Genomic DNA, 22,425 nt, shown 5'->3' with positions numbered 1-22,425 from the left:
GGGAAAGACCATATTGATTTGGTTCTTTATACAGGAATTATACACCTCATGAACTTGCAGCACTGATAAATTTCTGTGTGCCAATTGTAAGCAGGTTTCTCTATCACTTCAATCTGCTTTAGCTGTTGCTTTTTATGGTGGAGTTTGTTGAAACTTTAATTTTCTTCAAATGCATAATATCCTTATGATAGCCAAACAAAAAAGAAATGTGTTTTATCCTAGCTGCAAGGGCATAAAGTATATGCATGTCATAAACTTTCTGCATCTTAATGCTACAGCTGGTTTATTTCAGACCATTTATTTCGTATTACTTTGAAAAGCTCTAGCTATGAACTATTCCCTCCAGCCTTGTTACAAATCCTATAATATTGCTTCAAAAGGAAAGAAATGTGTTTCACCTCCTAAGATCCTGTCCCCTTGCCCTCTCTGTCTGGGCCTTTTTACTTTTTTGCTATCCTTAGGGCAACTCATGCTGGTAAAATGGAAATGTAAATTACTGTGTTTGCACAGAATGAGCTGTAAAGTAGTGCAGCTTAACACGTGTGCATGTGTTTATTATCTGGTTTTCTTGACACAGCCCAGTTACTCTGTGTGTTGCTCTTAATTATTGGTGTGAAGGGATTATGTGCTTGCATCCTGAATCACCTGATTCCTGGAACCTCTGGGGACAGCAGTTAAAAATCAGCAGTCAAAGCTCCCACAGTGAACAGGCCATTTTTCTTGGATATGTGTGCGTGTGCTTATACTTGTATTGTTTCCCTAAATGTCATGCAGATAGAAAAGCAATTTACTTGACTTTAATCAATCACAATGAATTGATTGATTTTTTGGGGGAATGACTATTTAATTTTTAGATTAGTTAGTAATACATATACTCTCTAGGGCTGACAGGAATGGAATGGTAACTCTAAAGCACACTTTCAAGGCTGTTTGAAGCCAGCACTTATTTAAAATGTTTGAGACATTGTTCCTAACAACTCATTTTGTAATCTTCTTTGTCAATTCCTTTTTTTAATTTAAGTATAGTTGATTTACAATATTATATTAGTTTCAGATGTATAGCATAGTGATTCAGGATTTTTACAGATTATATGCCATTAAAAATTATTACAAGATAATGGCTATAATTCCCTGTGCAATAACAATATATCCTGTTGCTTATCTAGTTTATATGTAGTAATTCGTATCTCTTAACCCCATACCGCTATTTTGCCAGTAAGTCTCTCCCAAATTGATTTCCTTAAGTTCAGCAAGGTGAAATATTTGTGATTGTTTACCAGAAAAAAATTTCATTTTCACCTTATTTTTAAAAGTGCTATTTTTTCCCTTGGAAAGGAATGATAGATTTTCTTACCTTACTATTTCCTGACTTTACTATGACTAGGGGAAAATCAAAATTGGATGATCACATATTCTAGCCTCCATTTGACGTGTCTTCTTTAAAATGTAACCAAATTGACTAAACAAAGAGATTCTGAGAAGACTTCATTTCCTAACATCTTTTATTAAATCTATGGTTACTTTTACTGTTTTCCTTACCCCAAAGCAAGAAAAGTATGATAGCTTTCCTTAATCTGTTTCTTGTTTCAACAGTAAAGTGTTTTAGTACTGATCATGTAGAAATAGCTTTAGTGTGATAATAAATTATAGTAGACCACTGTACTAAAGAGTGACTGTTTTTATAGAAAGAAATGATGTTTATAATATACAGCAGAAGCATGAAAACTGATGCCTGAGCTCCAAAGAAACGGGCATTCCTAAGCCCAAATTCTGTCTCTGGGAAACCTCAGTGATATTCATATTTGTGAATAAGCATTCTTAACATGAGGCTACTGATAATGGCGATAGTCTCTGTCATTTACTGGGCTCTAACTACAATAACATGCACTCAATGCTAGGCACTTGAAGAGCAACTTTTCCAGAGCTTTCTTTCTCTGATGCCTAGCAGATTCTTTGTGCTGCACTATTCAGAGTGGAAGAACTAGAAAAGTAGGGTTCTTCAAAAGCTACTCCACTCACAGTTTGCCCAAAGAAAGGGCAAAAATCTTACTATTTCCCCATTTCGGTGGATGTTGACTCCCTAGATATGGGTGTCATCTCAAATTATCTACACTCTGCCTCTGGATGGAGAGTGGCCAGTCTTTAGCAGTGTCAGGGTCAACACCAGGCAGAGGGAGGAGCGGCACTGACCTATCTTCTCCTACATTTTCCATGTGCTCCCTCACCTCCCACTCCCATTTTGCTGTCTCAAAATCATCTGAAGGGGGCTTCCCTGGTGGCGCAGTGGTTGAGAGTCCGCCTGCCGATGCAGGGGACACGGGTTCGTGCTCCGGTCCGCAAAGATCCCACATGCCGCGGGAGCGACTGGGCCCGTGAGCCATGGCCGCTGAGCCTGCGCGTCCGGAGCCTGTGCTCCGCAACCGGAGAGGCCACAATAGTGGGAGGCCCGCGTACCGCAAAAAACAAACAAAAAATCATTTGAAGAAGTAGCTAAGGAAAATAGTCTTTACCTCCCATCTTTCGTAATCCATTTATTCTTATGCCTATATTTCTTTACTCAAAACCTCTATGGAAGCTTCCCAGGAACATAAATTATTATGTGATGTAACATGGCATTCACAAAGTCATCCTGTAGATCAACAAACTAATCATGTCTTAGCCCAGACTCTGAAATCCTGGACTCATTGGCCAAATGTCCACTGTGATGAAGGCTCTTAGGAACAATTGCTGTCATCACAGTCCCTACACCTATTTCATATGAACTATTATACAAAACTGGCTCAAAGAATCTTCAGTAATTCCGGAATGTTCAGCTGCAATTTTGCCAGTAAGATTCTTCTATTAAAAAGTGATATCAGGGACTTCCCTGGCGGCGCAGTGGTTGAGAATCTGCCTGCCAACGCAGGGGACATGGGTTCAAGCCCTGGTCTGGGAAGATCCCACATGCTGCAGAGCAGCTAAGCCCATGTGCCACATATACTGAGCCTGTGTGCCCTAGAGCCTGCTCTCTGCGACAAGAGAAGCCACCACAATGAGAAGCCCACACACGGCAACAAAAAGTAACCCCCACTCCCCACAACTAGGGAAAGCCTGCATGCAAAAATGAAGACCCAACGCAGCCAAAAATAAATAAATACATTAAAAAAAAAGTGATATCAGAAAAAGATAATGTCTGATTTTATTTGTTATTTTAAGATATTAAAAAACCTTCAATAATATAGTGTACTAAATGAAAAAATATATCACCATTAAGAATCCATGTCCCAACTGGGGATCCTGTGTAAGTCACAGGCGGCTCTCCGGGAGGAGCTGCCCAGAGTGGACGCGTTGGAGGTGCCTGCGACACTGCGAGTTCCACCTACGCATCTCTATCCATTCTGTCCGAGTCAGGTTACCTGTGAAAGGCCAAGAAAGTTTTATTTAGCCATGTGGCTGACAGGGTCTTGGTGCTCCGGTCGGGAGTCAGGCCTGTGCCTCTGAGGTGGGAGAGCCAAGTTCAGGACATTGGTTCACCAGAGACCTCCTGGCTCCAAGTAATATCAAACGCCAAAAGCCCTCACAGAGATCTCCATCTCAATGCTAAGACCCAGCTCTACTCAACGACCAGCAAGCTACAGTGCTGGAAACCCTATGCCAAATAACTAGCAAGATAGGAACACAACCCCACCCATTATCAGAGAGGCTGCCTAAAATCATAATAAGGTCATGGACACCCCAAAACACACCACTGGACATCGTCCTGCTCACCAGAAAGACAAGATCCAGCCTCATCCACCAGAACACAGGCACTAGTCCCCTCCACCAGGAAGCCTACACAACCCACTGAACCAACCATAGCCACCGGGGGGCAGACACCAAAAACAATGGGAACTATGAGCCTGTAGCCTGTGAAAAGGAGACCCCAAACACAGTAAGATAAGCAAAATGAGAAGACAGAAAAACACACAGCAGATGAAGGAGCAAGGTAAAAAACCACCAGACCAAATAAATGAAGAGGAAATAGGCAGTCTAACTGAAAAAGAATTCAGAGTAATGTTAGAAAAGATGATCCAAAATCTTGGAAAGAGAATGGAGAAAATACAAGAAACGTTTAACAAGGACCTAGAAGAACTAAAGAACAAACAAGCAATGATGAACAACACAAAAAATGAAATTAAAAATTCTCTAGAAGGAATCAATAGCAGAATAACTGAGGCAGAAGAACGGATACATGACCTGGAAGATAAAAGAGTGGAAATAACTACCACAGAGCAGAATAAAGAAAAAAGAATGAAAAGAATTGAGGACAGTCTCAGAGACCTCTGGGACAACATTAAACACACTAACATTCAAATTACAGGGGTCATAGAAGAAGAAGAGAAAGAGAATGGGACTGAGAAAATATTTGAAGAGATTATAGTTGAAAACTTCCCTAATATAGGAAAGGAAATAGTCAGTCAAGTCTAAGAAAAGCAGAGCCCCATACAGGATAAATCCAAGGAGAAACATGCCAACACATATTAATCAAACTATCATAAATTAAATACAAAGAAAAAATATTAAAAGCAACAAATAACATACAAGGGAATCCTTATAAGGTTAAGAGCTGATCTTTCAGCAGAAACTCTGCAAGCCAGAAGGGAGTGCCAAGACATATTTAAAGTGACGAAAGGGAAAAAACTAAAACCAAGATTACTCTACCCAGCAAGGATCTCATTCAGATTTGACAGAGAAATTGAAACCTTCACAGACAAGCAAAAGCTACTAGAATTCAGCACCACCAAACCAGATTTACAACAAATGCCAAAGGAACTTCTCTAGCCAGAAAACACAAGAGAAGGAAAAGACTTGAAATAGCAAACCCAAAACAATTAAGAAAATGGTAATAGGAACATACATATCGATAACTACCTTAAATGTAAACAGATTAAATGCTCCAACCAAAAGACATACACTGGCTGAAAGAATACAAAAGCAAGATCCATACATATGCTATCTACAAGAGACCCAATTCAGACCTAGGGACACATACAGACTGCAAATGACGGGGTGGAAAAAGATACTCCTTGCAAATGGAAATCAAAAGAAAGCTGGAGTAGCAATTCTTATATCAGACAAAATAGACTTTAAAATAGACTATTACAAGAGACAAAGAAGGACACTACATAATGATCAAGGAATCAATCCAAGAAGAATATATAACAATTGTAAATATTTATGAACCAACGTAGGAGAACCTCAATACATAAGGCAAATGCTAGAAGCCATAAAAGGGGAAATCAACAGTAACACAATCATAGTAGGGGACTTTAGCACCCTATTTTCACCAATGGAGAGATCATCCAAAATAAAAATGAATAAGGAAACACAAGCTTTAAATGATACATTAAACAAGATGGACTTAATTGATATTTATAGGACATTCCATTCCAAAACACCAGAATACACTTTCTTTTCAAGTGCTCATGGAACATTCTCCAGGATAAATCATATCTTGAGTCACAAATCAAGCTTTGGTGAATTTAAGAAAGTTGAAATCACATCAAGTATCTTTTACAACTGCAACACAATGAGACTAGATATCAATTACAGGAAAAAATCTGTAAAAAAATACAAACACATGGAGGCTAGACAATACACTACTAATCAACCAAGAGATCACTGAAGAAATCAGAGAAAATTTAAAAATAACTAGAAATAAATGACAATGAAAAGACGACCCAAAACCTATGCGATGCAGCAAAAGAAGCTCTAAGAAGGCAGTTTATAGCAATGCAATCCGACTTCAAGAAACAAAAAAAATCTCAAATAAACAACCTAACTTTACACCAAAAGCGATTAGAGAAAGAAGAACAAGAAAACCCCAAAGTTAGCAGAAGGAAAGAAATCATAAAGATCAGATCAGAAATCAATAAAAATGAAATGAAGGAAACAATAACAAAGATGAATAAAACTAAAATCTGGTTCTTTGAGAAGATAAGCAAAATTAATAAACTACTAGCCAGACTCATCCAGAAAAAATGAAAGAAAACTCAAATCGACAGAATTAGAAATGAAAAAGAAGTAACAATGGACACTGCAGAAATACAAAGAATCATGAGAGATTACTACAAGTAACTGTATGCCAAAAAAATGGACAACCTGGAAGAAATGAACAAATTCATAGAAAAGCACAACCTTCGGAGACTGAACCAGGAAGAAATAGAAAATATAAACAGACCAATCACAAGCACTGAAATTGAAAGTGTGATTAAAAATCTTCCAACAGGGCTTCCCTGGTAGCTCAGTGGTTGAGAGTCTGCATGCCAATGCAGGGGACACGGGTTCATGCCCTGGTCTGGGAAGATCCCACATGCCGTGGAGTGGCTGGGCCCATGAGCCATGGCCACTGAGCCTGCACATCTGGAGCCTGTGCTCCACAATGGGAGAGGCCACAACAGTGAGAGGCCCGTGTACCGCAAAAAAAAAAAAATCTTCCAACAAGCAAAAGCCCAGGACCAGATGGATTCACAGGAAAATTCTGTCCAACATTTAGAGAAGAGCTAACACCTATCCTCCTCAAACTCTTCCAAAATATAGCAGAGGGATGAACACTCCCAAACTCATCCTATGAGGCCAGCATCACCCTGATACCAAAACCAGACAAAGATGTCACAAAGAAAGAAAACTACAGGCCAATATCACTGGTGAACATAGATGCAAAAAACCTCAACATAGTACTAACAAACAGAATCCAACAGCACATTAAAAGGATTATACACCATGATCAAGTGGGGCTTATCCTAGGAATGCAAGGATTCTTCAATATATGCAAGTCAATCAATGTGATAAACCATATGAACAAACTGAAGGAGAAAACCCATATGATCATCTCAATAGATGCAGAGAAAGCTTTTGACAAATTTCAACACCCATTTATGATAAAAACCCTCCAGAGTGTAGGCATAGAGGGAACTTACTTAAACATAATACAGGCTATATATGACAATCCCACAGCCAACATCGTTCTCAATGGTGAAAAACAGAAACCATTTCCTCGAAGATCAGGAACAAGACAAGGTCGTCCACTTTCACCACTATTATTCAACATAGTTTTGAAAGTTATAGCCACAGAAATCAGAGAAGAAAAAGAAATAAAAGGAATACAAATTGGAAAAGAAAAAGTAAAGCTGTCACTGTTTGCAGATGACATGATACTATACATAGAGAATCCTAAAGATGCTACCAGAAAACTATTAGAGCTAATCAATGAATTTGGTAAAGTAGCAGGATAAAAAATCAATGCAAAGAAATCTCTTGCATTCCTATACACTAATGATGAAAAATCTGAAAGAGAAATTATGGAAACACGCACATTTGCTATTGCAACAAAAAGGATAAAATACCTAGGAATGAACCTACCTAGGGAGACAAAAGACCTGTATGCAGAAAACTATAAGACCCTGATGAAAGAAATTAAAGATGGTACAAACAGATGGAGTGATATACCATGTTCTTGAATCGGAGGAATCAACATTGTGAAAATGACTCTACTACTGAAAGCAATCCTCAGATTCAGTGCAATACCCATCAAACTGCCAATGGCATTTTTCACAGAACTAGAACAAAAAATTTCACAATTTGTATGGAAACACAAAAAACCCCGGATAGCCAAAGCAATCTTGAGAAAGGAAAACGGAGCTGGAGGAATCAGGCTCCCTGACTTCAGACTATACTACAAAGCTACATAATCAAGACAGTATGGTACCGGCACAAAAACAGAAACATTCTCATGCTAACAACAACAACAACAAAGGTAATAATGTGAGATGAGGAATGTTTTAATATTATTGTGGTAAATATTTCACAATATATACGTGTATCAAACGATCACATTGTACACTTTAAACCTACACAAGGTTATGTCAGTTATATTTCAATAAAGCTGGGAAAAAGTGATAGAAAAAAAGAAAGAATCCATGTCCTTTGCTAAAACAATTTTACTAATATTATTCACCGTTATGAAAATTAAAATCAAAATCAATATTATTAGTATATATACTGTGGCAGTTAAATTACAGTGTCCTTTAATGTTAGAGCATGTTTATGTACTTTAATAGATTTTAGGTTTCCTTTTTAAAAATTTAGTTTTCTTTCAGAGAAAGTTAGTTTCTTGAACATTCCAAATTGTTTCAAATATGAATAATATTTCCAAATGATAGGAATTTTATTAATATTATATCAAATCCAAAATGATTCCCCTGTATCTTTTGTCTGTGCTATTTTAATTGCAGAACATCATGAAATTTTTTTACCTTCAGAAAAATTCAATAAATAAATATACTATGAAAAAGTTTATATTTAATAAGCTATAAATATGATTTATGTTTGGAATTTAGCTCCTTACCACAATTATTAAACTTATAGAGAACACTTATATTGCTTTTAACCATGTTGAAAAGCTACATAATATTTCAGCTTCGTAATATTTCAGCTACATAAAGATTTCAGTTAATTGAAACTATTTTAATATATACATATAATACCCATATTATGTATACGTAAACTCACAGCTTAACGTAAATCTATAAATGCAGTGGGGAATTTTGATTGTGACTGTTAATAAAAGCAGAATAGTGTCAGATGAAAGACATGCCGTTTTATATCCTCTAATTACATCAGCTATTCCGCCTTATGAAAGTATGTCACAAGCTTTCCTTTATTGTCACATGCGACACTATAATAGATATTTGGTTACCACACTGTTTACAGAGTCACAAATGTGTGATAGTGTGATGGCATTCACTCACTGCTGCTACTGGTAGTAATTACTAGGCCTACTCAATTCTGAACCATTTTTCTCTCCTCAAGAACCCCCTCCTTGAATGTCCATTTTCCTTCTAGTGTTTCTACAGAGAAAGTTCATTGTGGTACCTCTTCTGTTTCATTATGGTTTAATGTCATGGGGATTTTTTTAAAAACCAATAATGTTATCATAAATTCGCACGGTAAAGGTTTTATAAATGCCTTTCTTCCTAAATGCCTTTCTTCTTTTCCTTAAACAGTAAAACTTCCAGGTCTCAGGACTTATGTTGACCCGCACACTTATGAAGACCCTACCCAAGCAGTTCATGAGTTTGCTAAGGAATTGGATGCCACCAACATATCCATTGACAAAGTTGTTGGAGCAGGTAACCACCGCAGTAATCCCACTGTCAACCTAGTATGTTAATTACAAGTCTACAGCTATGCATAAGAATGCTACCTGAGATTGACTGCTCAGGTTCTCAGGCCAAAGTATATTGCTATGAAAAGGGACATTTTCTGATTTCATGATGAAAGGAAGCCAGTAAATAAATGAAGGAATATTTAATGGAATGTAATGATTTCAAAGATGCCAGACCTACAGACTCAGAGACCACAGCCAACTTGCTATTTATTGAATTTCAGAGCGGGCAGCCGCCACAGCTCAATCTCTCCATGGCTATGCTGATCATGTGTCACAAAGTCTATCTGGCTAAATGGGGATAACAGGATAAAAGTGTGTCTTACTTTAAATGAGCCCACTAAGTGAAAATTTTGATTTGTAGAGAAAAAGTAATTCTAGAATCTTCTTTGGAATTAAAAAGCAAAGACAACACAAAATAAAATAAAAAATGACATATTTTATACAAATTCCATCACAACTATATTGAGAGGATAGTTTAAATAATGTGAAGTGCTCCATTTTAATACTTGCTTGTAATGGTATATAGTTTTAAAGTATTTATGTTGAAGCTTGTTTTCATATAGACATACTTTTGTTCTAATTATTAATTTGCTCAATCACAAATTCATTAACAAACACCTATGGAGTGTTAATAGGTGTCACAGTTGCGTATTTCCAAAAAAAATATAGATATTATTAATAGCAGTTGAGTATTTCCAAAAAATTATATTTATAAAATAACAGTATTTTATAAAATTACACATAAACATATGGCATTCACAGAATATGTAGTGTGCATTTTAATAAAACTACTACTCAAAAGTAAAAATAAACAATATTGTGCAATAATTGTACACAGTCATCTCGTTCTTCAATATTGCTCTAAAAACAAACACGAACTAGTTATGTCTATGTGGGAAATAGAGTGAAAGAATGAAAAATGAACTTTTTGAATTATGCATACCATATCAGATCACATTTTCTGCAAGTACTCTATATATGACTGATGCTTTTATACACAAATGTGCATATAATTTTCTGTTTCTTTTTCTATGTACTAAAGAATTATTTATAACTCAAGTAGTATTTACTATTCAAGCAGGATAATCTGAGTAATTCATATATTATCTAAATAAAATGATAATTTTGTAAATCTTCTCTTCTAATTTTCTTAATGTTATATCCTCCTAAAATTCACATGTGCAGGTAATATGAAAATATGAAACTAGCAATTCATAAAAGGAAACTAGAATAAGTACTTCCTTTTTCACAATCTAAGACTTAAGAATACACACATTCACTGTACATCTATGTTAATTCAGCCTAAATTAATCCAGATATATATTGATTACCCTTTCATTTGTATAGTTCTGCTTTGTCAACTACTCCATGGTGCAGAGGGGTTTTGTCATGCTGGTTTTAATGCTGCCCCACAAGAGTGCACTGTTTTCCAGCATGGAAGTTGCCGTAGCATATGCAGCAAAAGACTGCACACTCAACTGGACAATGTGATGAGAGAAGGTCAACCAATGTTCAGAAGGTCAGACATATTGTGACCTTGAAATTTGGGGCCTTCTGCATTAATAAAATCTTATATATACAGATGTTATTGACAAAGCCAGGTATCTAGAACATAGTAGTGTGAGACAAAGCATACTCATTAAAAATGGTATCTGACCAATGAGATAAAGGGAAAGACTATTTGTACTGAATCACTTAATAATCCTTGACGCTCATTAAAGATTAAAACAGGTCCTCTTTTTCCTTTCTTTCTTCAAACATATTTGTAAAAAATTAGACATACGCCGCATTTTCAGAGTTTCACAGCCAATAGTCTCATTTGCCACATTAAGGGCTATTAAAACTGTGCCTATTTTGTTTGCAAATATATATATCTTCAAGGTTGGTTATGCTTCACCTGGAAGATTTCTTTATAAAATGCACCTCAATTCTAGTCTGTCTTGATTAACCCTTAAATGATTTATCATTACCAAGATAGAATATGAAATCAAGGTTTGGAAGGCTATCATTTTTTAACATTTTGTTTTGTAAAATTTTAAATGTCTACAAAATAGATGAAATTGTAAAATAGTATAATGAACCTGCATGTAACCATTTCTACAGCAACTTCAATCACAGTCCACTCATGACCAGCCTTCTTTCATTTATACTTACCCACTTCCTATACCTTTTAAAATTAAAAAAAATAATGTCCACAAAAAATTAGTAATCATGCTAAATTGATTAGCACCTATCTTCTTTTTTTTTTTTTAACATCTTTATTGGGGTATAATTGCTTTACAATGGTGAGTTAGTTTCTGCTTTATAACAAAGTGAATCAGTTATACATATACATATGTTCCCATATCTCTTCCCTCTTGCGTCTCCCTCCCTCCCACCCTCCCTAAGCACCTATCTTCTATTGTTAAAAGGCTGAATCTTTTATTCAATGACAGAACTTTCACAGTCAATTAAATATACAGGAAGACTGTATGTGGATTAACTCTTTAGTTTTCTGTCAAAAATTTTATACAAAGAAATAGATATAACAGAAACTCTCATTTATACATTGAATAACCAGAAGAATTATAACCATATTGCAAATTACAAAATTAAAATTGAGGCATGAATTAACTTTCTCAAGGTAGTATAATTTTGTTAGTGAGGAATTCATAATGACCAGAATTCTTAATTTTATTCCTCAATCCAACCATTATTTCAAGGTTTCCTGAAGGTAGAAAATATTTAATTCCTATTCTGTGCTAGACATTCACATGATTTTAATTTTATTAGACTTTTAAATAGGTATTATTACCTCCATTTCACCAGATGAGGAAACAAAAGCTGAAAATGTGAATGGCCCATGGTCACATAGATATTAATTAGGAAGCCAAAGTCTGAAGCTTGTACTTTTCAACTTCAAAGTTTATGCTAGACACTAATGATCACAATAGTGTCTTCTAAGATTTTTTTGAAGATTAATCGAGATAATTCATGTATAGTGCTTAGCTGACACAACAGCATTGTTCAGTGTGTCTTTTTATTATTCTTCTCTTATTAAAACAGTGGAAGGAGAATGGGCTTTGACGAGTGCAGAGGGTCATTCCACTTAAACACAAGTGAATTATTTCCTGTTTTAAATGAAATTAGCATAAGAAGTTTTCTTTTAAGCAATTGTGCATTGTGTACCTTAAATCAAAATACAGTGTACCCATTCTCATAAAGCGTATTTTATTTCAAAGGGCAAATAAACACTGATGCACTTAATTATTTTAAAAATCAAGTAGTATCTTCTCAAATGAACTTCTTGTAGCTGTGCTTTTATTTAGAAATGACAGGATATAAATTTTGTTTCTTACAGGTGCAAAGTTAATTGAACCATGTAAAATTGGCTAGATGGAAAAATCAGGCATTGCGTTTGTCCAGTCTGTTAATTTTTCCAACACTGTTCTTTTAAGAACAGTTATTATAAAGAGAATTGAATTAATATGTAACATTTCTATGTCTAGTATAATCTATTTGTGACAATTTCTAGTATTTATCAGATAAAATCATCACATTTCTAAATTTTATGATTTTTTAAAATACTAGCATTACTGAAGCACCATTTTCTGAATTTTGAAGGTAGATAACATGTCCATATGTCCAGCTCTCCCACTGAGAACAAAGGAAGAAACACTAATTGGGCCACTTGAAATTCAAACTCTTCCCCTTGATCTCCCTAGTGAGGTACTTTCACAACATTCTTTCCTTTACAAATACTTGTTCAATATGACATTAAGCTTGTTATCACCGTGATCATCACAACCATCTCTTTTTACATTAATACAGAATTTGACATTTTAAAAAGAACTTTAATATTTATTCTTCATCTTGATCTAACTCTTAAGAAGTAGATAGATATTTATCCTTCTTAAAGTAGGTTTGAACTCAGAGAAGAAAGAATGACTAACACTTAGATGGCACTTACTATGTGTCTGGCTCTCTTCTAAGTCCATTCTAAGTGCATTCTATGTACATTAATTCCTTTAACTGCACAAAAATTTTATGAAGTAGACAAAATTGGTGTCCCTATGTTATAGATAAGGAGACAAAGGCACAGAGAGGTTAAGACAGTCACTCAAAATCACACAGATAATAAGTGACAGAGGCTGAATTAGACCCTAGACAATCGGCTCCAGAATCCATGCTCTATCTCACAGTTCTGTACTGTCTGTCCTGTAAACTAACAAGTAACTTGTCACTTAGAATAAATGGTCATGACTTCCAAATTTAAAACCCAATCCATTACACCCTATTGATCCATTATAATGGCAGAACATTTTTTCAGAATATGAAAATTCATTATGGATGCCTCCTTGTGGTTTGCCCAAATTAATGTTTACACAAAGTGAACTGGGGTTTGGGGCAATGTTCTGATAGCCCTGCATAAAGAAAGAAACTCTTAGTCTTGTTTACAAATTTTAACAATGATTTACTTTGCATCATAACTTCTCCTAATGCTCACACATCTATAATGGCATATTCTTCCTTTGATTTAAAAAAAGATCATTGAGTGTTCTCAAGTTCTGCCCCTAATTCTCCCCATCATCCTAAAAAACACTCTAGCTGCAGATATTACTATCATCTCTGTACTTCCTTGAGGGGAAGAAATTAGATCTGCCTTTATTACTATTATATCTCCGTGTTTTTCTTAGTATCTGTAATACTGTTGCCAATTGATGAATATTTATTAAATAAATGTATGAATAACTGCTTTTGGACATTAAGTGACTTTGACAAGTTACAGTACAAGTCATTGTTTTGAAAACAGTGGCAAGACTGGATTCCTGAGCAAGGGAGGGTCAAGTCTAAGGGAGTTTAGAACTTCCTGAAGAGAAGCAAGTCATTTGTAAGGATGCAGCTAATAAATCATTAGGACAACCTGATGCTTTTGTGGGTTGAAGGACTTACTTGGATGAAAAATAAAGAAGTATCTCACTACTTGATGCCTTCTTTCTGGCTGACCCATGGGTCATGGGCCCTGTACAAAAACTCACAGTGAAAAGGTTGGACCAAAAATGCTTTTCCATTCCATAGAGAGCCTAAAAATTGATCATGTAATTTTTCTTTTCAGAAAAACCTTTCATTTGCTGTTAAAAACAATTTTTTAAAATGTTTTACAAAACCCATGTAATAATCTGCACAATATTAGGATTTCTTCCTTGAATGAGGAAGAATCAATACATGGCACTACTTTATGGCAATCACTGTAGCAGCAGTGGAGACAGAGAAATGAATGTAAAGGCTCTCTGTTCTCAAGGAGCTCAAAATCAAATGAAAGCGTTATGGGTGAATCTTCTCAATAATAATGTATGTGAAGACAGTGACCAAACCAGTTCTAGGCAATTTTATATCAATTAAATTAGACTATGTAAAAGTCAGCAACACTCCATATTCAACAAATTCTGATTGTGCATTTAAGACAACTTTTTTATTGAAGACATTGGATCTAAGAAAATATTTCTACAGTAGTTCTTTAGATACGATTCAATACTGTTAGATTATTTTTCTCTTTCCAGAGCCCCAGAGAACTTTACAACTAGTATGTGAATAATACAACACACTCTACTCCATAAAATGACTTTATAGCTTATTCTTTTATTCCCATTTTCAGAGAGGTGGAATTTATAGCTAAATTGGCCCTGGTAAAAACAGAATGCTGATAAACATCTGAAATTTAATCCAGTGTTTAACCCATTATATTGGCACTGGTGCTGGTTGATTATCCTGAGGAAATGGTAGCAATGAGAACAAGGAATGAAAAAATCTAATAGATATAACTTTTGACTTCCCTCTTATTCTTTCATATATCATTATTCATAGTGTAGTACTTCAAAATACATGAGGCTTATCACAAGGTCCATTTTCCACCAGGGTGTGGATGTCCTGGGATTTCTTATTACCATCTTCCAAAATAATTTGGAGGCCTACAAGTGTATGTCTACATCTTGCAGGTCAATTATTGAATTGGAATTATTGAGAAAAAACAGTTGCTCCCTACTGATGATTTTTTATAATGTAACTTCTTACCTTTCCTTGTTTTGTTCTTCTGCATTCTAACAGGTGAATTTGGAGAGGTGTGCAGTGGTCGCTTAAAACTTCCTTCAAAAAAAGAGATTTCAGTGGCCATCAAGACCCTGAAAGTGGGCTACACAGAAAAGCAGAGGAGAGACTTCTTAGGAGAAGCAAGCATTATGGGACAGTTTGACCATCCCAATATCATTCGATTGGAGGGAGTTGTTACTAAAAGTAAGTGAAGTGTGTATGTTGAGCAGAGGTTGTTTAAACCCAAAGTCAATCACTTAAGAATTTTGGTCTTTTTTTCATGAGTACCTGTTAGTCCTAACCAAAAACAAAGCAAAACAAAATGAAAAAAAAAAAAAATCAAAAAACAAAAACAAAACCTCAGTGTTTTAGGGTTAACATGTATTTCTTTGACAAGAGACCAAAGACATTTAACTAGCTTTATTTTGACAGTGCTATTCTAGACCTTAAAAAGCTTTAAAAATTTAGGATCTAAATATTGGACTATAGTAATACATGCTGATTAAACTACAGTTAAGTGAATTGTGTAAAACTTTCTGTTATGTAGAGTAGCAACAATAAAACAATGACTCAATTTTGACAGAAATTACTGGGAACTCCTGGCTAGCTGCCTTTTCTTTTATTGTTCACTAGTTTCATTTAAGCTTCCAAATATTTACCCCCCTGGCTTTAGGGAAATTATGAGAGTTTTGGGAGTGCTTCTGAGCTGTAAAGATTGGAATCACATTAGACCCAAACCCTTTTCTCCATTCTCTGTGGATTTCAAATAATTCTCATCTAGAGTCCCAGATGGATTCTTGACTACTCTGGGGAAGCTCTGGCTTACAGCCTGCGACAGAGATCTGAACTTATTTCCATGATGATTTCTCCATCCAGGCTCAAAAGTGATCCCATGAGACAGATATGTGATTTTTGGCTCCAGTCCCAATGAAAACCTCTTGAGAATGCTCTGGGATGTTGTTTTTCTCAAGATTTGGGGGCACAAGATGAAGAATAAGCTAAATTGGCAGTAGCAGACTTCTTAGAGTGAAAGACAGCATATGGCAGGGAATTTGGCATCCTTTAGGGGATAATTCATTGGCACCATATTTGCATATTCTGTGGTTACCTACAGACATTGCACATTATATTTTTCACAATGATATTTTTCTTTAACATTACGTGGAGCACTTTCCAAATGGCACTAATACCTATTATCATTTTTGTATGAGTAAAAAGGCAATTCCTTACTCACAAGAGCATGGTATAATTGAAATATACTTTGATTTCCTTTAGAGTTTTTTAATATAATAAGTGTGGTTAAGAATTTAACAATGTAGGAGAACTTAACCATAAACTATAAGCCCATATTAAGTCTTGTTAGAAGCATATTTTTCCCTCTGTACTCCTAAAAATGAGACTACATTTGTTGTAACACTAAAATAATTTCTGATGAAAAATGTCTTTTTAATTTTAAAAAATGAATAATAAAAATACTATTAATATTTAATAATAAAATTTTTAATAATAAAAATACTAAGGATTGGGAAAAAGTATGAAATATTTGTTCCTTCAGGGTAAGACCATAGCTATAGAGTATCCTACTTAATATCCTTAGAATTATAGAATCATGTCTCACTGGGTTTTTAGTAGTCATTTAACCTTTTATTTTCCTCCATATCATTCTCACCAAGTGGTTGTCCTTCAGATCTTGAGCCCATTGGGAGAGGAAACTCACTTGTACTTATGTATCCATTCTTCTCTTAACTGTCAATTTTCAAAATTCTCAATTTTTTTTGTTCCCAGTGTTATGAGTTATTATTATACTGTTTGGTTTTGATAGCTGTTTCCTATAAGTTCATTTACTGAATGATAAGCAAAATTAAACCATAATTATTGTGGAAGACCTTCTTTAGATATAAAGATATATATATATATAAAGAAGATCTTCTTTAGATATAAATGGAATAATCAAATATGAATTATGGTCACCTGGCAAAGAAATCCATAAAACAACCCCTGAGACCAAAATGCAGGAAAAAAATGCATTAAGAACAAAAAGGACCTTTAAAAATCACAGGTATTATACATTAAATGTCTTATTCAAGTAGGAGTCTGTAACATTCTAATATGAATTACAGCTGCCTTATTCTTAGAGTGAAAGTTCTAAATTTCATATATCTCCTTGGTCAAATAAGCATGCAAGAGACTGCCAAATCTGACTATATAGATCCCAGTCATCTCATATAGTGCAAGCATAATAGAGTAGCAGACCTAGAATTAGATTTTGAACTCTTTTAGTGGCATATTTAAAAGCTCTAAGTCTGGCACCCTGTTACAGCTAGAGGAAATAGAAATGCCTTAGAATAAAGTTAATAAGTTGTCTTTAATATATAAACAAGGCAATTTTGTAACCAAATAAATTATTTAATCTACTCCTATCATTTTATTTGTTTCCTGAGAGTATATGACTGCTAGAACAATCTACCTGCAAAGTTCAGAAACACACACACACACACCTAGAGATACAGAGCTTATAATTTAATGAACAAATTGTATTTAAAGAAGAAAAGAAAGCATAATGGTATCTGGATTAAGAATCAGAGGGTCAGAGTTCAAATTCTGATTCAGCTCTACTGGTTTGTGAGACATCTGACAAATCAAACCACTCCCAGAGACTTGTAACTTGTAACATGGAATTAGCAGTTCTACTTTATTACTTCCAGGTCCTTGTAAGATCAAATAAGATTCCATAAGAATATGTTCTTAGGTGGACTAGAACTATGCAATCTAAATTACCACTTCTGGTTGAGTTTGAGAAGATTTTACCAGTTAATCTGGGAGTGTAGAAGAAAATTCTTGAAAACAATTCCTTTTGGGCTCAAAGATAATTTTTTATTATTGCTATTAATTATGTGCTTTGAAACACTAAGTCTATTATAATGTATCATTTTCAAGTTAGAGAAAGCCCTTTATTCAATAATTATATTTTCATTTATTTGAATTAAGCCATAAACAATTTTAATGGTGTGGTTTTGAGCTTGATGGTCTTAAACAAGAGAAGGTGAGAGAGTCTCTGATCTTCAAAGTAGCAGAAAGCTGGGGGCACAGTCCTGCTCAGAACTTGGTACTAACATATGTTAACAATTTTAGTTGAAGTTCAAAAAGATGGAACTTGTTTTTAGCAAATGTTTGATATTTCTGCCATCACACCATTAGTCAAAAGATGTTCAGACTCCATCCAAGAAGACTTTCCATTGGTCACTTTTCACCTAGTGTAATAGAAGGAATTATATAGGATGAGACTGATGTGCTTTTTGTTGTTATTTAGGGATGGATTATTTTCTACAAATTAAAAAATAATAATAATGCAACTTAACTGTAGCCTTGTACTGTTGAGGAAAGCATGGGCAGACCATTAAGAGGATTTCTAACACTAAAAACACTTCTGTATTGGTGTGAGTGTCCACTGCACACCAAAAACTTAATCATTTGTTTGCATTGTCAGCACATATGATAAGGAAATATTACTGGAATAAGTTGCCATTCTTTAGTGACAATGCCAAATTATTTCTATTTCTTGTTTGCCTCTCTCTAAAGCTTTTCTTTGACGCTTGTCTCAAGTCCATGTCATATTTTTTAATAGACAATACAAGGGAGAGTAGAAATATTGTTCCTGTCCTTTCCTTAAAGTATTAATTTCAATTCAAATTAAGCATAAATACATTTTAAAATTTTAAAGTCAGCTTAATGTAAAATTTTCAATGTGTTAAGATTAATAGAGTATGGCTGGTTAAGGAAGAGTTGGAGAAAGTACTTCTTAGCCTGATTTTGAAAAGAGAGACTATCCTTAGCTAGCCTGAAATAATAGACATGGTATGATCTATTCTAACTGGCAGTCTGTTAGGAGTTGGATTTAGAACTACAGACAAACTAGAGTTGGTCCCTGCCCTGGTTAACTCATAGACCAGTGGATGTAATAGGGATCATTATTAACATGAATTGTGTCCTGATTAAAATGGAATTTGGAAAAGATTGTCCTGTATGTTTATATGATTTAATGTGAAACCTGCAGAAAAATACTCTAATTCAGTTCATTACAATATTTCTCTCAGTCAGTTAGTTACAGTACATGGAAATCTATAACCAAAACATTTTCTAGTTTCTAATCAAAAGTGATTCAAATCTTCTTTCCTGAGAATAGTAAGGCATATTTTGTCTATTGTCTTCAATTTTCCTTCTCCTGTTTATACATTTTTGCTTCTACCCTGATTTGATTACATGATACTAATGATGAGTACTGGCTGCTAAGGTCAAAGATTTTGATTTTATAAATCCCACTCATGTTGGAGTGTGTATAAGTCTTAAAAACAGACAGACTTACTATGTAAGACACAATTACTGTTAGTAGGAATTAATTGTCCTTTGGAAATGAATTACATTTCAATAGTTTATAACATTTAAATCATTGATACATACATTTTATGTTTGAATGAAACTATTTTAATCTAAGACCAACATTTATTTGGTAATTGCAATAAAATTTCTATATATAGCTATATATTTATCACATTATCCTGCTGGGTTTTTTTTAATAGAATATGTGATTAAGAAGGCGGTGAAATAGATAGTGCTGAACTTGGAATTCTTAAACATTTTGAATCACATTTGTTCTGTCAGCAAACAAAATGATTAGTAAATATCTCTGAGCCATTGGGGAAATGAACCGATTGTAAGAGACTGATGTGCTTCTTTTAACCCTTTAATTATGAAAGATCATAATTTTATCTATACTCATAAATCAATTTACGAACAAAAGCAAAATTCCACTGCACATTTTGTTATGCTGATTTTTGGTGGAGTTTCATTTCAGCCAAACAACAATAATTTCATTGATTTTAATATATATACTCAGATGTATTTAAGGATCTCTGAGGGCAGTGAATGATATAGGTTCTTGAAGAAGCTGATAATGTCATTTCTAAATCAAAATACACATGAAAGAATGTGCAAACTTTGATAGAAATACATTGCATCATGTGCAGATGAGCTGGCATTTTATAAATAATTTCCAATTACATTTAATACATATTAGAACTAGTTCTAACCACTATTGCACTTTTCCTTTAACTCTGTTTATCATAATCAAAATCACAAGGAAAAGTAAGTGAAGATCCTGCTTTCCAAGGTAGAATATTTGATTCTGTTTACTTTTTGTCTGTACATTTGGGTTTGCTGAATCTTTGAACTTAATGCAAAGCACATTTTCAGACTTGCCCATCTTAACTGATGTGTTTACAAATACCTAAATTATAGAGCTAAATGCAGCCTGGTCTGATTTATGAATGGTCGTGGGGCTTTGGCTTAATTGACTGGTTTGATTTTTCAGCTACTTTTATTTCCCTTGCCAAACATTTTACCAGACATGCTAACAAGAAATGAAATGGTCATAAGGCTGAGAGCCAGAAGGAAAAGAGTGGTAAACAAAGGTCTGGGTAGTATACAAACACGGTAACTGGCCACTGTAATTGAGAGTTCACTGTGGGAAGCAATATATCTGTAACTACATTCAAGGGCTGCATTGAGTTTGGTGAGCATGTTATTCTTCTAAGAATTATATTAAGGAAGAAATATAGACACTTATAGTGATGTATGGAAAACATCCATGTGCAGGATTTCATTCATTTCATTATTCATTCATTTCATTTCAGATTAGTTCTCTGGGATCAGTTCTTAGGTATTTGATTTACCAGTTCAGGAGAAATAGAAGTTTCCAAGGAAATGTTGAATTTTCTCTTTTATCTTGAATATTGTTAAATCAAAGAGCTTAATTAAAATTTTGAAAAAGCAAGTCTGGAGGCTCAAGGTTTTGACTAAAATGACTTTTCAGACATTATCAGATTATTTTTTGAACGTGTGGCAAATTTTATTAACATTAAGTTTAAAAAGCTTTACACCAGTGTTACACCAAGGCATGTATAATGTTTGATATATTACCCAAAATATATAACTAAATCAGTGTCTCAGTTGACAATAAATTGCTGTCAATTTATTTTTACATATATGAAAATCTAAGAAATTTTACAGAATTTAAATAATTTCCTCACCTCTAAATAAATAAGACATACAGCTTAGTATATATTCATGTACTAAGCGTAGTAAACATCAATATAATCTTCATGGTACTAAGCCATAATTCACAACCAGTATGAATTAAGGAAAGGAAAGGAAAAACAAGAATGAAAGGAAAAACAAGGAAAGAAAGCTATTTTCTGGCATCAGAATGGCACACAAACCATGATGTAGAAGGAACACATGAAAAAAATCATGCTTGCTCTACAGTTAGATAGATGTACATGGATGTTTGTTTAAAATCTATTATGTGCTCAAGGTTTTTCATGCTTAGTCAAGATTTAATGCAGGTCTTCTAGACTTGGGAGAGAAGGGAGTTTTTTTTTTTTTCTTTTTGTAAAATGACAGATTTATAGTTAAAACAATATCATAGCAACAATAAGGGAAGTGAATTATGCTGTGGTAATATGTGTAAGCTTTGAAATTGGAGTTACATTTTACTGTAATAATTTCTGAAAGTGCTACAGTCTTCAGAGTCATTCTTTCAATTTGGAATGATGTGTAGAATTGACACCCAACAATTGCCTCAGTTATTACCTATAGTTGAAGATTTATTCTATTTGTAGATCTATGTATCAGTATACTTAGCACCTTTGTGTCTTTGTGTCTTATGCTTTTTCCTATTTTAAATGTTTCCCTCAGTGTACATTTCCAAAAGTAACAGCATAATATATTCAGGTTGAAACTTCTGGCTTTATACTTATTAGCTGTGTGATGTTAATTACCCTCTATATATTTCAGTTTTTTTCATGTAAAAAGTGGAAATGATGATAATTAATGCTAATTTATGTAAAATAATTAAACCAGCACCTTGCACACACGAAGTACTGTACAAATACATTTAAATGCTTGTTAAAATGTTTAATGATGTTTAAGGCCCATATTTCCAAAATGGTTATTACAAGTTACTACCAAGAGCAATTTTAATTTTATTTTTCTTTTAAGCATAGCATGGATTTTATAATTTTTAATGTGTTAATTGAATACAGATTATAATTATTAGTCTTAATTGTTTTGTCCAATTCACATATAGGATCCATGAAGGTAGGGACTTTGATTTA

General features: G+C 34.2%; 1 protein-coding gene across 2 annotated transcripts in view; it reads left to right on the top strand.

Moving 5' to 3' along the window:
- Positions 1 to 22,425, top strand: part of EPHA3 (EPH receptor A3) — a 372,025-nt gene that overhangs the window by 304,421 nt on the left and 45,179 nt on the right. For both annotated transcript variants that reach the window (XM_007468624.1, XM_007468625.1), the window contains exons 10-11: positions 9,024 to 9,149; positions 15,272 to 15,457. In XM_007468624.1, the coding sequence (XP_007468686.1) occupies positions 9,024 to 9,149; positions 15,272 to 15,457 (312 nt within the window). The remainder of the gene's footprint in view (positions 1 to 9,023; positions 9,150 to 15,271; positions 15,458 to 22,425) is intronic.

Source organism: Lipotes vexillifer, unplaced genomic scaffold, assembly GCF_000442215.2.
Source record: "Lipotes vexillifer unplaced genomic scaffold, Lipotes_vexillifer_v1.1 scaffold1602, whole genome shotgun sequence".
NCBI classification, from domain to species: Eukaryota; Metazoa; Chordata; class Mammalia; order Artiodactyla; family Lipotidae; genus Lipotes; species Lipotes vexillifer.
The sequence above is the reverse complement of the archived record's forward strand: the minus strand, read 5'-3'. Positions and strand labels throughout refer to the sequence as shown.